At 37.6% G+C, this 16,622-nt stretch overlaps 1 protein-coding gene and 1 long non-coding RNA gene across 5 annotated transcripts in view; one reads left to right on the top strand and one right to left on the bottom strand.

Annotated features, from left to right (window-relative positions):
- LOC144324173 (uncharacterized) overlaps window positions 1-16,622 on the bottom strand; it is a 164,945-nt gene that overhangs the window by 144,340 nt on the left and 3,983 nt on the right. Inside the window, exons 2-4 of one of the 3 annotated variants that reach the window (XR_013389584.1) lie at window positions 16,381-16,483; window positions 9,241-9,285; window positions 4,322-4,380 (exon numbers count right to left, since the gene is read on the bottom strand). This is a non-coding gene — a long non-coding RNA (uncharacterized LOC144324173). The remainder of the gene's footprint in view (window positions 1-4,321; window positions 4,381-9,240; window positions 9,286-16,380; window positions 16,484-16,622) is intronic. The other 2 variants (XR_013389582.1, XR_013389583.1) reach the window with 2 other exon arrangements.
- The window catches only part of PNPT1 (polyribonucleotide nucleotidyltransferase 1), a 50,612-nt gene that overhangs the window by 32,592 nt on the left and 1,398 nt on the right, over window positions 1-16,622 (top strand). Inside the window, exons 19-28 of one of the 2 annotated variants that reach the window (XM_077915445.1) lie at window positions 904-1,010; window positions 1,666-1,737; window positions 1,841-1,904; window positions 3,195-3,278; window positions 3,594-3,677; window positions 4,729-4,835; window positions 4,914-4,969; window positions 5,842-5,920; window positions 8,380-8,427; window positions 9,534-9,906. In XM_077915445.1, coding sequence (XP_077771571.1) covers window positions 904-1,010; window positions 1,666-1,737; window positions 1,841-1,904; window positions 3,195-3,278; window positions 3,594-3,677; window positions 4,729-4,835; window positions 4,914-4,969; window positions 5,842-5,920; window positions 8,380-8,427; window positions 9,534-9,692 — 860 coding nt within the window. In that variant the 3' untranslated portion in view covers window positions 9,693-9,906. Of the gene's footprint in view, window positions 1-903; window positions 1,011-1,665; window positions 1,738-1,840; window positions 1,905-3,194; window positions 3,279-3,593; window positions 3,678-4,728; window positions 4,836-4,913; window positions 4,970-5,841; window positions 5,921-8,379; window positions 8,428-9,533; window positions 9,907-16,622 lie in introns of those variants that run through there. The other variant, XM_077915446.1, reaches the window with a different exon arrangement.

The raw sequence follows: 16,622 nt of genomic DNA, 5'->3' as shown, positions 1-16,622 counted from the left end.
TTGTGAGTAAGCCCTGAACTGGACTTCACATTTGGCTTAGACCCTACTTAAATAAACAAATGAACAAATGGTTTACCAACATTAAAAAAAGTTTAACCTCATTCATAAAAAATAAAAAATAATAAGCTACCGTTTTTACCCTCTACATGAGCAAAGGTCCAAAGATTTGATAGGAATTAACAAAGTAGAACAGCAGGCACCCTCAACTACTGCTGTTAAAAAAATAAAATGCTATATTGTGAAGGCAGTTTGCAGATTTATAATAAATGTAAACCCACACACCTGACTCAGTAATCTCACTTCTGTCCTGTGGTTTATAAATCCATGCAGGGAGTACTAAGCAGCCATTCAAAAGAATAAGGTGGAACTTTGTTGCATTATGTGTCAATATCTAGGGTATGTCAGTAAGTGAAAAAAAGCAAGGTGCAGAATAGTGGTGCATTCACTATGCTTCCATAAGTAAAGAAAATAAAAGATTACACTTTGATTCATATTTGGGCACAGAAATTTTCTGGGAGGATACTCTAAAAAACCCTGCTGGTGGCTTTCATGGAAAGGTGAACTGAGGGGTTCAGGCTGGAAGGATATACCGGGTAACATGGTTACTTTTCAAAACAAGAAGATAAACATACCAAAAGCAAAAGACAAATGGATTCCATTAAGAGTTAAGTTTGCTATTTTTATAGAGGTTTTTGTGAGAACAGTGATTACCTGTTTAGAATTGTTTTAAGAGGCTTTTATCATATGCTTAACAAGAAATGAGGTAGTCAGATGACCTTTCCAGCTTAGTTCTGACTGTCGAATTTAAAACACCATCTACTTACATTAAAATAAATATCAGAATGATAAATATGTGTTAGGCTGATGTACACATTACATACAAGCTCTTTTTCTCAATTATAGGAGTTCCAATTTCATCTGCTGTCGCAGGTGTGGCAATAGGATTGGTCACCAAAAACAATCCCGACAAGGGTGAAATAGAAGATTATCGTTTGCTGACAGATATTCTGGCAAGTATATCCATGTCTTCAAATATTCAATGGTGAAGATGATACATATTTTATAAGCATTGTACATATTTTATAAGCATTGTATGCCTAGAATAATAATAGTACTTGGAAATAGAGGCCCTTGTTCTTTCTTTCCTCCTCTGCATATTAATATGCTTTGGATTTTATAGGATATGAATATAAAATATATATATATGTTACAGTATAAATATCCATAATAGCTCACTTTAGGGTGATTGTAAATGAAATAGCATTTTATCGGGTACCAACATGATCTTAAAGTGAGGTTTTTTTTGTTTTTTTTTTTTCTTAAAGATTTTATTTATTCATGAGAGAAACAGAGAGAGAGGGAGAGGCAGGCTCCCTGTGGGGAGCTTGATGCAGGACTCCATTCCAGGACCTGGGGATCACACCCTGAGCCGAAGGCAAATGCTCAACCACTGAGCCACCCAGGGGTCCTCAAGTGATTTTTCTGATGAAACAGTTCTAACTTATTAAAAAGACTCAAATTAGAAGCAGTAGTAATGTAGAAGATACTTTGTATTTAGTCTTAGAGGCCATGGTTTACTTCTACAGCTGTTTTTTAAAATTCCTGTATAGTGACTGGGTAAATTTTGTTTTTAAGACTATATCATAATTTCTTAAATTCCTTCAGGGAATTGAAGATTATAATGGTGACATGGATTTCAAAATAGCTGGCACCAGTAAGGGAATAACTGCACTACAGGTATTTTAAAACCTATTTTGTTTCACTTTTATAATATTTAAATAATGTCATGAATTAATATTTATATATATATATAATTTTTTTTTTTGCTTTTCTACATTAGGCTGATATTAAGTTACCTGGAATACCAATAAAAATTGTAATGGAGGCCATTCAACAAGCCTCAGGTAAGCTAAGCCAGTGTGCCTGATTCTCTTTCCATCATTGTGTTATTTGCTAATGGCAACTATAATTCCCATTAGGCATACTATTAGAAATGGGTTTTTTATGATTTTTAATAATAAAATGTGATCTCTGATCACATTTATTTTCTACACAGTTGACCTTTGAACAATGTGTGTTCAAACTGCACAGGTCCACATTATATGTGGATTTTTTTTTTAGAGTTGACAGCAAAAGCATTTATTTACAACAGCAAAGCATTTATTTACTACTCCCCATCCCACCAGAGCAACTGAAGGCAGATGGCACAGATGTTATGCCCTCTGCACTCTGAGTATCCTGAGAGGCCTGCTGAGACCATCAGCAGCCCCTGGGGGGTGACCATGACTGGGCAGGGCTGTAGTCTGCTGAGAGAGTGGTCCTGTTGAGCATCCACAGAAGTCTGGGCTGAAGTGAAAGCACATGTCCAGAGGGCAGGGACAGCACTGAGTGAGAAGTCCTTGCACTAAGTCCTCTGTGCCTCTGGGGTTAGGGAGGAACCTACTCCACACCATGGCACCTTGACCTTGAGGCCTCCTGGAGACCAGCACAATCACATGTAGCCGTAGGTGACAGTGTATGGCCATGAGCCAGTGGTACATGTCCAGGCAGATGCAGCTGTACTGTGCCTTCATGCAACTCTTGTTGCACACAGGCCACTCAGGGGTTGCCACTGCTGAGCCTAACCCACCAGGCTGTGGAACTCTGCCATCCCAGAGCCAGCCCCATTTCCCAGCTAGGCTGGCTAGCATGCCTATGCACAAATATTTTTCAAAAAATATACATAAAGCACTGTAAGTATGTTTACTGTTCCTTATGGTTTTCTTAAGTTTCTTTTTTCTAGTTTACTTTATTGTAAGAATACAGCATATAATAGATCTACAAAATGGGTTACTAAACTGTTTCTTTTTTTTTTTTTTTTAAGATTTTATTTATTCGAGAGAGACAGAGAGAGAGAGAGAGAGAGGCACAGACACAGGCAGTTGGAGAAGCAGGCTCCATGCAGGGAGCCCTACGCGGGACTCGATCCTGGGTCTCCAGGATCACGCCCTGGGCTGAAGGCAGCGCTAAACCGCTGAGCCACCCGGGCTGCCCGTACTTAACTGTTTCTAGTCAACAGTAGGCTATTAGTAGTTAAGTTTTGGGGGATCAAAAGTTGTACATGAATTTTCAAAGTCGGGGTGGACATCCCTAATCTCTAGTTGTTCAAGGATAAGCTATAGTTAGAATTTTTATTATGTTTTTATCTTTCATAGTGGCAAAGAGGGAGATACTACAGATTATGAACAAAACTATTTCAAAACCTCGAGCATCTAGAAAAGAAAATGGACCTGTTGTGGGTAATGTATTAAAATTATTTATTCCATGACAAGGTAAACATTAATATATAAAGATATATAATTAAATTTTCTTTAACTCCATACACAAAACAAAAATATTTTAACTTGTTTCTATAGTTTAAATACTTTAAATTTGGAGAGATATTTTTAGACATTAGACCTTTCAGAAAGTTTAGTTAAGTAACTATTTTTCTATTTCCCATGAAGTATTTTTACATGTGTCTAAGTGAAAAAAAAGTTTCTCTGATCAAGATAATGTTTTAAGTTTATATATGTTATTGCATTATTTATAATTTTGTCTGTACTGCATTTCAGAAACTGTTCAGGTTCCATTATCAAAACGGGCAAAATTTGTTGGACCGGGTGGATATCATTTAAAAAAGCTCCAGGCTGAAACAGGTAAGAGCTGTATGAAGTTTGGGGATTGTGTTTTATTATTTTTATTTTTATTTTTCTTAGGGAGGGAGAAGGGAAGAAGAGGAGAGAGAATCTTAAGCAGGCTTCATGCCCAGCCCAGCATGGAACCCACCTTGAGGGCTCCATCTCAATCCTGAAATCATGACCTGAGTTGAAATCAATAGTCAGGCACTTACCTGACTGAGCCACCCAGGAGCCCCAAGCTTGAGGGTTTTAATGGTAGGCCATCTAGGTTGCCATTTCAGCTCTATTGTGTTGCTCCAAAAATATGTTTGAGAAATTAATAAGAGAAAAGAATGTAACACTGGCATGTCTTTACTGTAGGTTTTTCTGTATGCCTCTTAATAAATCAGCATTCTTAACTATACTCAAAGAAGATGACCTAGAATTAATCAATTTCTTTGCAACATTTTAAAATTGAAGATTTAGAAAAATGTTTAGTTTTTACTTTAAAGGATTTTGCTGTCATTTTCTATTCTGCTATTTTTCACTTATTTAGACTCTTGTATTTAAAGAGAATGTATAGAAATAGTATGCATTGTTTTTTCTGGAGGCAGTATTTGAGTTACCTAGTACTTACCAGCTTTGAGGTTATTGAAGGAAGATGAGAAGCAGAGTTACCTTACCTAGCTCTTTAGATTGAGAAACCAACATGATTTCATCCCTCATCCATCTGTGCACCACTCTAAAGAGTAATAGAAAGAAGAAAAGTTGAGGAAAAGATTCTAGTAGAGTTTCTACTCATAATTAAGAAATCAAAACTAAACCTTCCAAAATGAGAACTCATATCTGCTTTCTCTTAAACTGTGAGCTCCAAGAGCACAAAGACAGTGACTCACTGTTGTTTCCCTAGGACCTAGTGCAATGTCAGATACATAGCAGGTGTGCAATGTGTATTTGTTGGTGAATGAATCTCTTCATTCCTAAAGCAGTGACTAAATATAATACAACCCTGTCTGCTCTCACATCTACTTCTAAGACTACATTGGAGTAAGCAAGTTAACTTTAATATGTTAAATTATCTTTTTAAAAGGAGTAACTGTTAGTCAGGTGGATGAAGAAACATTTTCTGTATTTGCACCAACACCCAGTGCTATGCACGAAGCAAGAGACTTCATTACTGAACTGTGCAAAGATGATGTAAGTATAGATCTTATAATAGTTTCTTTTCCCCACATTTTGTTGTTTATTCACTTATGGCTTATTTTGCACTTACAGCAAGAGCAGCAACTAGAATTTGGAGCAGTGTATACCGCCACAATAACTGAAATCAGGTAATATCAACTAAGGCTATGCTGATTTTTTTAAAATTTTATTTATTTATTCATGAGAGACACAGAGGGAGAGAGAGGATGAGACACAGGCAGAGGGAGAAGCAGTCTCCATGCATGGAGCCCAATGCGGAACTCGATCCCAGACCCCCAGGATCGTGAACTGAGCTGAAGGCAGATGCTTAACCACTGAGCCATCCAAGTGCCTCTGGAATAAGGTTTAATATCACAGGTGAAAAACTAAGAAACGGTGGCTTATTTTAGTAGACTAGTGAAAAGAAGGAAGACAAATTTTTTAATGAAATAAGTATGCTATTTTATCCAACCCCCTTCCTTAAATCATTGCTTAATAGGTTTATGATTAATCTACACTACTTTAAAATATTTAATGTTGCTTCTCTGTCTCCTCCCAGCACATGCTCTCTTGCTAGCTCTCTCTCAAATAAATAAATAAAATCTAAAAAATAAATAAATAAATAAAATCTTTTTTAAAAGGTGGGGAGGTGCCTGGATGGCTCAGTTGGTTGAGTGACTGCCTTTGGCTCAGGTTGTGATCCCAGAATCCTGGGATCAAGCTCTCTACTCAGAAGAGTCTTCTCCCACTCCCTCCCCTGCTCATGCTCTCTTTCTATCTTCTCTTTCACTGACTCTCAAATAAATAAATAAAATATTTTTAAAAAATAAATACAGGGTGTGTGTGTGTGTGTGTGTGTGTGTGTGTGTGTGTATTCAGTTGAAAAATAAGAATCTCTTTTAGATAATCCTACTTATAATTTTGTGTATGTTTACTTTGCTCTCCAATAAGTACATAATCAGTTTGATTAGCAGTAGATACACAGATACGTATGTTTTAACCAGGCTTATTTCCTTTTCAGAGACACTGGAGTAATGGTTAAACTATATCCAAATATGACTGCAGTACTACTACATAACACACAGCTTGATCAACGAAAGGTAAAAAAAACAAAAAAAAAATTACTTGATAATTTTTAAAACTGCCTTAAAATAATCATAGTGAAATTACCTGGGTTGGTAAGGATTGTCCACTTTGTCCACTACTAGCCTAAATATAGAAAACTAAAAATGACAGGGATGTTGCTGACAAAAATGTTTTTACAGTTTAACACATTTATGTTCATTCGTCCTTGTATGATGGAATAGAAACACTCTTGAGTATTATATCTAGAGTTAACGTATAACGGTTACTTTTTAAAAATACCTAGCTCTACCCCTGTCTTTCCAATTTTCTTGGCCAAGCATGGCAAAATAAAACTAAAAATATGAAACTATGCAAGAAAACTATGGGGGTAAAGGGATAATAGTGTTTGGTTTACCAAATATTGAAATATAAAGCTATACAGAATAAAACAGTGTATTACTGACCTAGAATTAGACAAATTACACAACAAAAAATTAAAGACCAGAAATCATCCAGTTATATATATATGAGAATATAATACATACCAAAGTTGCATTTTCAGTCTGAAGAAATAGATTATTCTTCAATACATTGTACTGAAATAGCTGGTTTTCATAAAGCAGGATGCCTACCCTACTTTATTGTTTATTTATTTATTTGAAGTTTTTTAATTTATTTATTCATGAGAGACACAGAGAGAGAGAGAGAGAGAGAGAGAGAGGCAGAAACATAGGCAGAGGGAGAAGCAGGATCCTCCTAGGGAGCCTGATGTGGGACTCAGTCCCCGGACCCTGGGATCACGACCAGAGCCAAAGGCAGATGCTCAACAACTGAGCCACCCAGGCACTCCAAGTTTCTATTTATTTTAAAAAGACTTATTTTAGAGAAAGAGAGTGTGAACACAGGAGGGGGGGAGCGGTGAGACAGGATGTCAAACAGACTCCCTGCTGAGTGTGGAGCCCCATGTGGTACTTGATCTCAAGACCCCAAGATCATTACCTGAGCTGAAATCAAGAGTCAGATGCCTAACTGATTGAGCTACCCAGGTGTCCCTGACATTTTTTAAAAAGTATATGGCAAAATTATAAGGTTGAAAGACAAGTAGCAACTTAAGGTAAAGAAATGTATATAACATATGAGAGAGGCTCCACATGCAAAGGGCTTGTAAGAAAGGTCAATATCAAAGCAATTTTTCTTACTAAAGATTTATTTATTTTTAAATTTTAGACAGAGAAAGAATGTGCATGAGCAGGGGGAAGGAGGTAGAAAGGGAGAGAATCTCCAGCAGACTCCATGCTACGTGCAGAGTACAACACAGGGCTTGATCATGGCCTGACTGAAATCAAGAGTTATATACTTAACTGACAGAGTCTCCGAGGCACCTCAACAGCATTGTTTTAAATGCAAATAAAACTAAGTTAAAATTTTCAACTTTCAGATACTTAAAATTTTCTAATGTGGGTAAGAATATGGAAAATAGACATTCTCCTATACTTGAGATACTGTTGATAGGAAGGTAAATTGGTACAAACTTTTTAGAGAGTGTTTGGTAAATTGTATGAGTACCTTTGGCCCTAGAAGTTCAACATTAGGACTTTGTTCTTAGAGGATAATTTGAGTAAATGAATACATAATCATTGCAACACTACAGTTTCCTACAGAAAGGTTGAAAAAATAGTACACTGAACACCCATATATACCTTACATCTAAATTCAGTAATTATTAACATTTGCAATACTGGAATTTAAGGGGCTCCTGGTGGCTCAGTCAGTTAAGCATCTGCCTTCAGCTCAGGTCATGATCTCAGTGCCTGCGAACGAGCCCCTATTGGGCTCTCGGCTCAGCAGGGAGTCTTCTTCCTCTTCTTCTGTGTCCTCTCTCACTTGCTTTTTCTCTTCTAATAAATAAAATCTTATGATGAACACTCAACTCTACTGTTTGATTTATTGATATAAAAGGATGTCCTCAAAAAAAAAATTAAAAAAAAATAAAAGGATGTCCTCAACATATTATTGAATGAAAAATGAACATATTCTAAAACAACAAGCTCTGTAAGGTCCATTTTAACAAACGCAGTACACATTAAGTAGGATACTTGTTGGAGTATAAGCCGTAGTTATCTAAAAAGTAGAGAGGTTTTGGAAGATTGTTGCTATCATCTGAATACTTACGTAAGTCTTGGTAATCAACAGATTTTATAATCAGATGTTCCCACTTAAAAAAAATTTAAAAAAAAAAGGTGAGCAGCCCCGGGGGGCTCAGCGGTTTAGCACCACCTTCAGTCCAGGGCGTGATCCTGGAGACCTGGGATCAAGTCCTGCATCGGGCTCCCTGCATGGAGCCTGCTTCTCCCTCTGCCTGTGTCTCTGCTTCTCTCTCTCTCTCTCTGTGTCTCTCATGAATAAATAAATAAATTTTTTTTTAAAAAGTGTACTACTATGGATATTAAGAAATTATGCCCAGCAACTAATAAATGAGTATGTTCTCTTTCAGATTAAACATCCCACTGCCCTAGGATTAGAAGTTGGCCAAGAAATTCAGGTACTTGTATTCAACTTTTTAAAGCTGTAAATTGTACTCGAAGTTTCAATTTTTTTTTCCAGAAAGCTAAAAGAATCAAATCAACACTTGTGATTTATATTATTTATGTTCTGTACCTTTTTAACTTTAGGTCTGCTCTTAAATAGACTAAGGATTTAAGATGTAATTCTTTCCCTTAGGGAGCTTATAGTTTAGTTAGAACAGTAGTCTCCCCCGCCCCCACCCAAAAAAAAAGAACAGTAGTCCCCTTTAGAGCTTTTAAAAATACAAGAGGTCAGTGATACCTATGCAGTGTTTTACAGGACAGGAAAACTCTGAAAATTTAACTCGGTTGAAGGCCTTGAATGTCATATTTGAGACTTTAATTGCTTCCTTACAACTACAAATTTTTGAGTTTGATGAAAGTCATCACGTTTGACCTTGTGGATAAAGGAAGTCATTATCAAAGAAAAAAAAAAAAAAAAAAGGAAGTCATTATCAGTCTGATGTAGTTTGGTTTTTGTTTGTCCATGCCACATTTTGTTCCAGCTATACCTATTACCTACGACCTAAGTAACCAAGGCTTCTAGTTTATTCCCAATTTGTAATCCCATTGTTCAAGTAGCCCCGAGGGAAAAATAAGAACTAAGACGTATTATCTGTATAAAATTGTGTTTTTACATCAGAAGGGACTGTAACATTGTCACATTCCTAAAGTCAAGCCAAATAATCTCAACTGTGATAGTCCTTTGAGGAAGAGTGAATGGCATGACCATATCCTGTATAGTTTATAGCATCATTAGCCTCAGAAAGCTCTTGCTTAGAATCACTCACCATGGCTTTCACTGTTTCACTGTTCTTCCAATATAGGGACCTGGCCTAGAGAAAATAAGGCACAGTTAAGTCTAACAGATTTTAATAGGGCAAATAATTGCTTGTCCTTTTAATAATGGCTATTGAACCAAATTATATTAGCATATACCTCTATTTAGCACTAAGCTATGCTTTCAGCAAAGTAGAAACATTAATCATTGTCTTTTTTGTATCAGGTAAATTTAAAAATCTTCTAATTTGGATGTCAATCACAATACTGTAACTTTAAAAGTAAATTGGCTTCTATAATACAGGTGAAATACTTTGGACGTGATCCGGCTGATGGAAGAATGAGGCTTTCTCGTAAAGTCCTGCAGTCTCCAGCTACAACTGTTGTCAAAACTCTAAATGACAGAAGCAGTATTGTAATGGGAGAATCTATTTCACAGTCATCATCTAATTCCACCCAGTGATTTTTTTTTTTTTAAGGAGAATTCTAGAGTGATATCCTGTAGAGCAAAATTTCAGCAGTGTCTTCTAATGTGTAGATTTATACATAGTATAAATATATTCTAATGATTTGTATGAAATTATTCATTTTATGTGGTCTATTTTTTATTTCAAGAGTTACCTATATTCTCTTATTTTTATTTACATTATAAATCAATAAATATTATTAAAACTAAACCATTTATATATCTAAAAAGATTGCCCTTTAGTGCCTATAATTCTGAAATCGCTTAAAACCTTAGAAAAAATAGATCACATTTGCTATTGCAATGGATCTGTTCCTACCTATCTTCTTTTTCTTCTTTGTATATTGTGACAGTTTAGTCCTCTAATGGCTCACCTCTGTACAAGAGCTGTATTTGCCTACTTTTATGTTAAAGTAGGCTCCATGCCCAGTGTAGAGCCCAGTGCAGGGCTCGAACCCATGACTCCAAGATGAAGGGTTGGACACTTAATCGACTGAGCCACCCAGGCACCCCAGGACTTATGTTTTAAACAGAAGGCAAGTGAGAATTAAAGATTTTTGTCACTATTAGAGAAAAATCAAATGTATAAAGCATATAGTTTATATTTAATGTCATTTTATTATTTTTTTAAAGATTTTATTTGACAGCGCACAAGCAGGGGGTGTGTCAGGGAGAGGGAGAGGCAGAAGCAGGCTCCCTGTGGAGCAGGGAGCCCCATGCTAGTAGGCTGGATCCCAGGACCTTGGGATCATGACCTGAGCCGAAGGCAGACGCTTAACCAATTGAGCCACCCAGGCACCCCGAGTTTACTATATTCTTTTTCCAAGGGACCCAGTTACTACTAGGAGAAAAATGAGGCTAGTTCTTAAATTCTAGAGACCATGGTTCCACAAAGTGACATAAAGTCCACAAACCACCAAAAAGATTCCATTTCCACTTAAACCAAGATCTTATTCTTTAAATCTGAAACTTTTATTTTTGTCTTCATTCACATCTTGGTAGTTTTTCCTGCTCTCCATGAAGTACTTCCAAAAGTGCAATTAAATGCTAAAAACACTAAAATGACTAAAACTCAAGTGCCCATCTCTATTAGTACAATGTGGGTACTTACAAGACTTTTTTCTTCATATTTTGTTACTGACACTCCCCTGTCCATAAATTATGGCTTTTTGGGTTTTTAAAATTTTTTTACTTATTCATGAGAGACCAGAGAGAGAGGCAGAGACACGGGCAGAGGGAGAAGCAGGCTCCATGCAGGGAGCCCGATGTGGGACTCGATCCCGGGTCTCCAGGGTCACACCCTGAGCTGAAGGCTGCGCTAAACCATTGAGCCACCCGGGCTGCCCAATTATGGTTTTTATACATTTTTTCTTTTCTTACCGAACATCTTCTAGATCTAAAGATAATACTATAAATATCAGTATCTTTCTTAGTTCAGTTCTGCCAAGCATAATATTCATTAGTTCAACACTTATACATCAGTAAACAAATACATCAGTAAACAAAACAAAACATCAAGTTCCATTGCTCACATTCTAGTGGATGGAAACTAACGAGTTTTTTTTTTTTTTTTTTTAAGATTTATTCACAAGAGAGAGGGCAGAGTTATAGGCAGAGGGAGGAGAAGCAGGCTCCATGCAGGGACCCTGATGTGGGATTCGATCCCGGGACTCCAGGATCACGCCCTGAGCCGAAAGGCTGTCGCTCAACTACTGAGCCAGCCAGGCGTCCTGTAAACTAACCGTTAAGAAGTATATAGCATGTCAGGTGGTAGTAGGTTTTTTAAAGAAAAACAACTGAGTAAATGGATAAAGTGATCAAGAAAAGGTACTAATTTAGGTAAAATGGTCCAGAATGGCCTAAGCAGGTAACATTTGAGCAAACACCTCAATGAAATGTAGGAAGATATGCAACTACTCTGGAAAGAGAATTCCAAATGAAGGCACGGACAACTTCATATTCATTTGGTATTGTAGGTTTAGAATATGGAGCAGCTTGTTCATTTTATAAATCAATTTAACAGTCTTTTACTCCTTAATCCTTTGCCTTTTCTTCCCTAGAATTAGCAAATTTTATTAAAATACGAGAGAAGGCTAGTGCAAGGTGATATTTTCAAAGCACTTAATCAGTAAGAGTATGCCTGATTACTGGCAAAAAAGTAGACAATGAGATCATGTTAAAGTTCAACAGGCCTTTTATAAAATTCTAGGCTAATGGGAGTAGAGACCAGGGTGGTAGGCAGTATAAATGGAAAAGTGAGAATATATCTTGGTATCAAGGGACAGAAACAAACATAAGCTAAAGCGAAGGGGGAAAGGCGGGGGGGAGGGGAATTTATCACAGGGCCATGAATTTATTTTACAGAAGCCAAGTCACACTTCCTGTGCATCATAATGAACTAAAGGTGGTTCTCTCTATATACTTTGCTTTGGAGTTTCCTGGCCTCTCATTTGTACTTTGTACACAATAGCTTATTTTTATATACAAATATTAATGTGATGTATCCTATTGATTGATTTGCAGATGCTTACCATACTTGCCTCCCAGGAATAAATAAACCTTGATCACAGTATATGATTCTTTTAATGTACTGTTGAATTTGGTTTGGTAATATTTTATTGAGGACTTCTGCATCTATATTCATCAGGGTTATTGGCCTGGACTGTAATTTTCTTCTCTGGGATGTTCTTGTCTGAGAAGGATAAGTATTACATCTTTGAATGTTTGGTAGAATTCACCAGTAAAGCCATTTGTTGACTAAGACTTTTGTTTATTGGGAGGTTTTTGATTACTCACTCAGTCTCCTTGCGAGCAACTAGTTTATTCTGATTTTCTATTTCCTTAAGATTCAGTCTTGGAAAATTGTACATTTCTAGGAATTTTTCCATTTCTTCCATATTGTCCAGTTTGTTGGCATATAATTGTTTGTAGTGGTCTGTTCTGATCTTTTGTATTTCTATAGTGTCAGTTGTAATTTCTCTTTCATTTTTTATTTTATTTGAGCCCTGGGATGAGTAGGTCTGTGCATGGGTCTTTAAGAGTGGATTTTCCATTCCCTAAAGCCTTTTATGGTTGTAAGTCCTGTTAGTTTTCAAGGCCAGGGGCTTTGGGGGCTCATCTCTCTGATGCATTTCCCAAGGGCTGGAGTGCCTGGTATGGAGCACAAACTCCTCATTCCTTGGGGACAAAACCCTGTATTACAAGATCCCTCCCAATGGTTGGTCTCTGTGCCTGATGGGGGAGAGGTTCTTGAAAGACCATGTATTTAATGCCTCTCCTACCCATCTCAGTGTGGCCCTTTTATTCTTTGTTGTAGAGGTGCCATTCAGCTAGCTTTCAGGTTCTTTTCAGAGAGAATTGTTGCATATGTAGCTATAGATTTGTTGTGTTCATGGGAGGAGGTGAGTTTAGGATCCTTATATGTTGCCATCTTGAACTTCCTCCTCATAAACTGTCTTAATACAATATTGACAACAGCTATTAGGATCAAGTAGATCTGTGGGAATGCAAAGATGGTAAGAAATAAGAACATAATTCATTATAAAGATTACAAGAGAAAAACTATTATCACCAGATCAGAAGAGGCCATTTATAATTCCCAAGAGAGTTTAAAATACTAGGAAATATCCTTAACTCCGTAAGTGGTATCTATCAGAAATTAAGAACTTGTATACAATACTGGGGACATTGCCATTAAAGTCAGGAAAGAAATAAGAATCACCACTGTTACTCTCATCAGTGTTCTCGGGTCCTAACTAACATAATAAGATTAAAAAGAGGTTGAGGAGAAGAACAAAAACATGCAGGTGATCTTCTAAAAAACACTTTCAACGTTACAAAATAATTGGTTAGAACTAATATGTGAGCAATAACCATACAGGTATGCCAAAATAAATAGGTATCTTCTCCAGGAGTCATAAGTTGCCATCGTGTAAGCTCATTTCCACTCTTACTTTTTCCAGACTTCCAAGAGCTATCTTAGCAGTAAGTCTTCTGTTCCAAAGGTATCCCAAATCAATGAAATCTTTACCAATCTTAACCTCCAGCCCCCTTGATTAAGGACACTCAAAGTCCAATCCCAAATGTACCTCTCTGGCTCCTTAGTGTAGTATATGCTAGATTATTATTTCGGTTCCTTCAGTGTATAATCTTTTTCCTCCCTAGGCCCAGCAGTCCCTAGGTGGATTATGCTGAGATTTAGCCATAACTACCATAGCCTCTCAGCTAGGATAAGATATGAGAACAACTAAGTCTTTCTACAAGGGGAGAGAGTTGTTATCTCTTGTAGGAATTATGAGCCACTTCTGCAATCCCTGAGAGTCCAGGGGTATCTGCAGAACCGGTAACCCCCATCCCATACTTCAAGCTTCAAGATTACCCAGTCAGGACACTAACTGCATAGCAAATCCACCCCCACCCCCACCCCACCCCTCACCAACAAGCTGAGCATTCAAATATCTTTAGAGCTCTGTAACTCTGACAAATCCCATGTCTGTTCTTCCACTGCAGAAAATAAGGGCCTTTTTGTGAAGACCAAAGAGGTCTCCTAACTCCCAAACTTAGCTTTAACTGTGTATTAAGTGCCCTCAACTCAATATCCCTCTGCAAGCCAGTAGTACAACTTAATTGGCCAGCTCTGCTATCTTTGTAGGCATTGTTTTCCCCATATTTTTCAAATGCCTGAATCACTGCATAGACCATAGCATTCCCTCTTATGGCATGTCTTCCTAGGTCACTACTGGTCAAATCAGTAGTCAAGTGGCTACCTTGTGCCAAAGACTGAGTAAACTATTCCCCAAGCCCCATCTTACTGCCTGATTTCTTAGACCACTCCCGTATCACCTGTTAGTTCTGGCCTTCAAAGACACATATGACAAGAAAAATACTGGAGGAAACACTTTGTTAAGGATAAAATAGGCTCAGGAATTGACAGGGAGAGCTTATAGACCATAGCACAAGTTTGACCTCTGTAAAAGAGGGAAGGTAAGGAAATACTGGGTGGAAAGAGCTTCAGACTATAATGTAGCTCCAAGAAAGTCTCATCCAGCCTGCTAAGAAGTTCCCCATGCCAAAGTTGCCCGCTAAAGGAGTTCTGCCTGCATAGTAAAGGGCAAGTATAGTACCTGTGCTGAGCTCAGTTACTGGCTGGGAGCAGCTTGAGATCTTTATGGTCTCAGCTCAAATGCAATGGTGGATCCAAAAGGGTGGCAACTGGCTATCAGTCAAGTATGTTCCCCAGACTAGGGCTCTTGAAGGCAATCTAAATGGTGCACGGATATGGCCACCACATCAAGCAAACACCAAAACAAATAATAAACTATAGCAATTAAAACTGTCACAGTACAGTTGACCAACTAAAACAAAACAGAGTAGTGTTCAGACTCAAATCCACACACATGTATGGATATTGACAAGTGGCTCTCCGTTTGGAGGAGAAATTTTATTTATTTTTTAAAGATTTTATTTACTCATGAGAGACAGAGAGAGAGAGAGAGAGAGAGAGAGAGAGGTAGAGACACAGGCAGAGGGAGAACCAGGCTCCATGCAGGAAGCCCGACATGGGACTCGATCCCAGGTCTCCAGGATCATGCCCTGGACTGAAGGCAGCACTAAACCGCTGAGCCACCTGGGCTGCCCCGGAGGAAACTTTAAATGGGCATCCTACTTCACATATACAAAAAATTCCAAGGGGACTACAGAACTAAACATTAAAAAAAAAAAAAAAGAAAAACAAAAACATGTTAGAATACCTTTGTCAAAAATGAAAAATTAATTTCACACAGAATATAATTTTTTTTTAAGTACAGAGCCGAAAAGGCAAACAAAAGAGACAACAGCAGATGAGATTTTAACAAATGTCATTTGCATGGCAAGCAGCTGGTAAAGCAGTAGTGGACCTTAGCAGGTAACAGGAAGTTACAACCTAAATGGCCACAGAGGTAATCAGAGAAGAAGAGAACTAATTATCTCCACAACGAATCAGGATCAGGGCTGAGAATCTGAGGACAGGGTCAAAGTCTATACAAAGAGGGGCTACATACCTTTGTCCCCTTCGCAAACCCACATAACCAAAGAACTACCACCTCCCTCCACACATGCTCATGCATATATAAACCCTTTGAACACTTGCCCCCGCCACCTCAGGAAACATTTATTTTATGAAATAAGAGAGACTTGGAGACACTAGGTACAGTAGTGGGAGACTGGGACAGCAGTGTTAAAAGGAGTGATTAAGTGAAAGCTTAAATACTAACCAAATGGACCTCTTGCCTTCTTCCTCTGCCTTTACTCTCTCCGGGTATGAGGTACCTGAGGAAATACACTTACCCAGAGAAAAGACTTATAAAAACATTAGGTAAGGTGAATGGGAGGGGCTATGGTTGAAAAAGAAAGTCGCCCCCAGGGAAAATCAGTCTGAACAGTCCATAGCCTCACTCTTGAGAGTAGACAGCCAGGGTTTGGGTAGAGGCCAAACCATGAAGAGCTTTGCATACCATCCTAAAGAACCTTACTCTACAAGAAACCAGAAACTCGAAAGATACAAAAACAATTTAATATCAGATTGGTTTCACAAATATTCAGTAGTGTGTCAACACCTGATTACTTAGAAATAGAGATACCAATCTGGAGCTTTCAAAGATGTAATTTCATCTCAGTTGATTTGATAGGGTAGTTATTAAATTACCTGTTAGGGAGAATGTCCAATTGAGTAGTAAACTTCTAGATGAAACTTCAATCTTTCAACAGTTATTGAGTATTTGCTATATTCCATACCCTCTTGCTAGGCCCTAGAGATAAAATGATGAGAAAAAAACATAGTTCTCTGAACTCACAGAAATTTGTCATCTAGATGTGGAGACAGTTATAATCAGAAATCATAGAAATAAACCCAAAGCTATAAAGATGACAAATGCTAAATGGAAGGAT

The sequence above is a fragment of the Canis aureus genome, chromosome 11 (assembly GCF_053574225.1).
Source record: "Canis aureus isolate CA01 chromosome 11, VMU_Caureus_v.1.0, whole genome shotgun sequence".
Lineage (NCBI taxonomy): Eukaryota > Metazoa > Chordata > Mammalia > Carnivora > Canidae > Canis > Canis aureus.
This window is presented reverse-complemented; position numbering and strand designations above follow the sequence as displayed.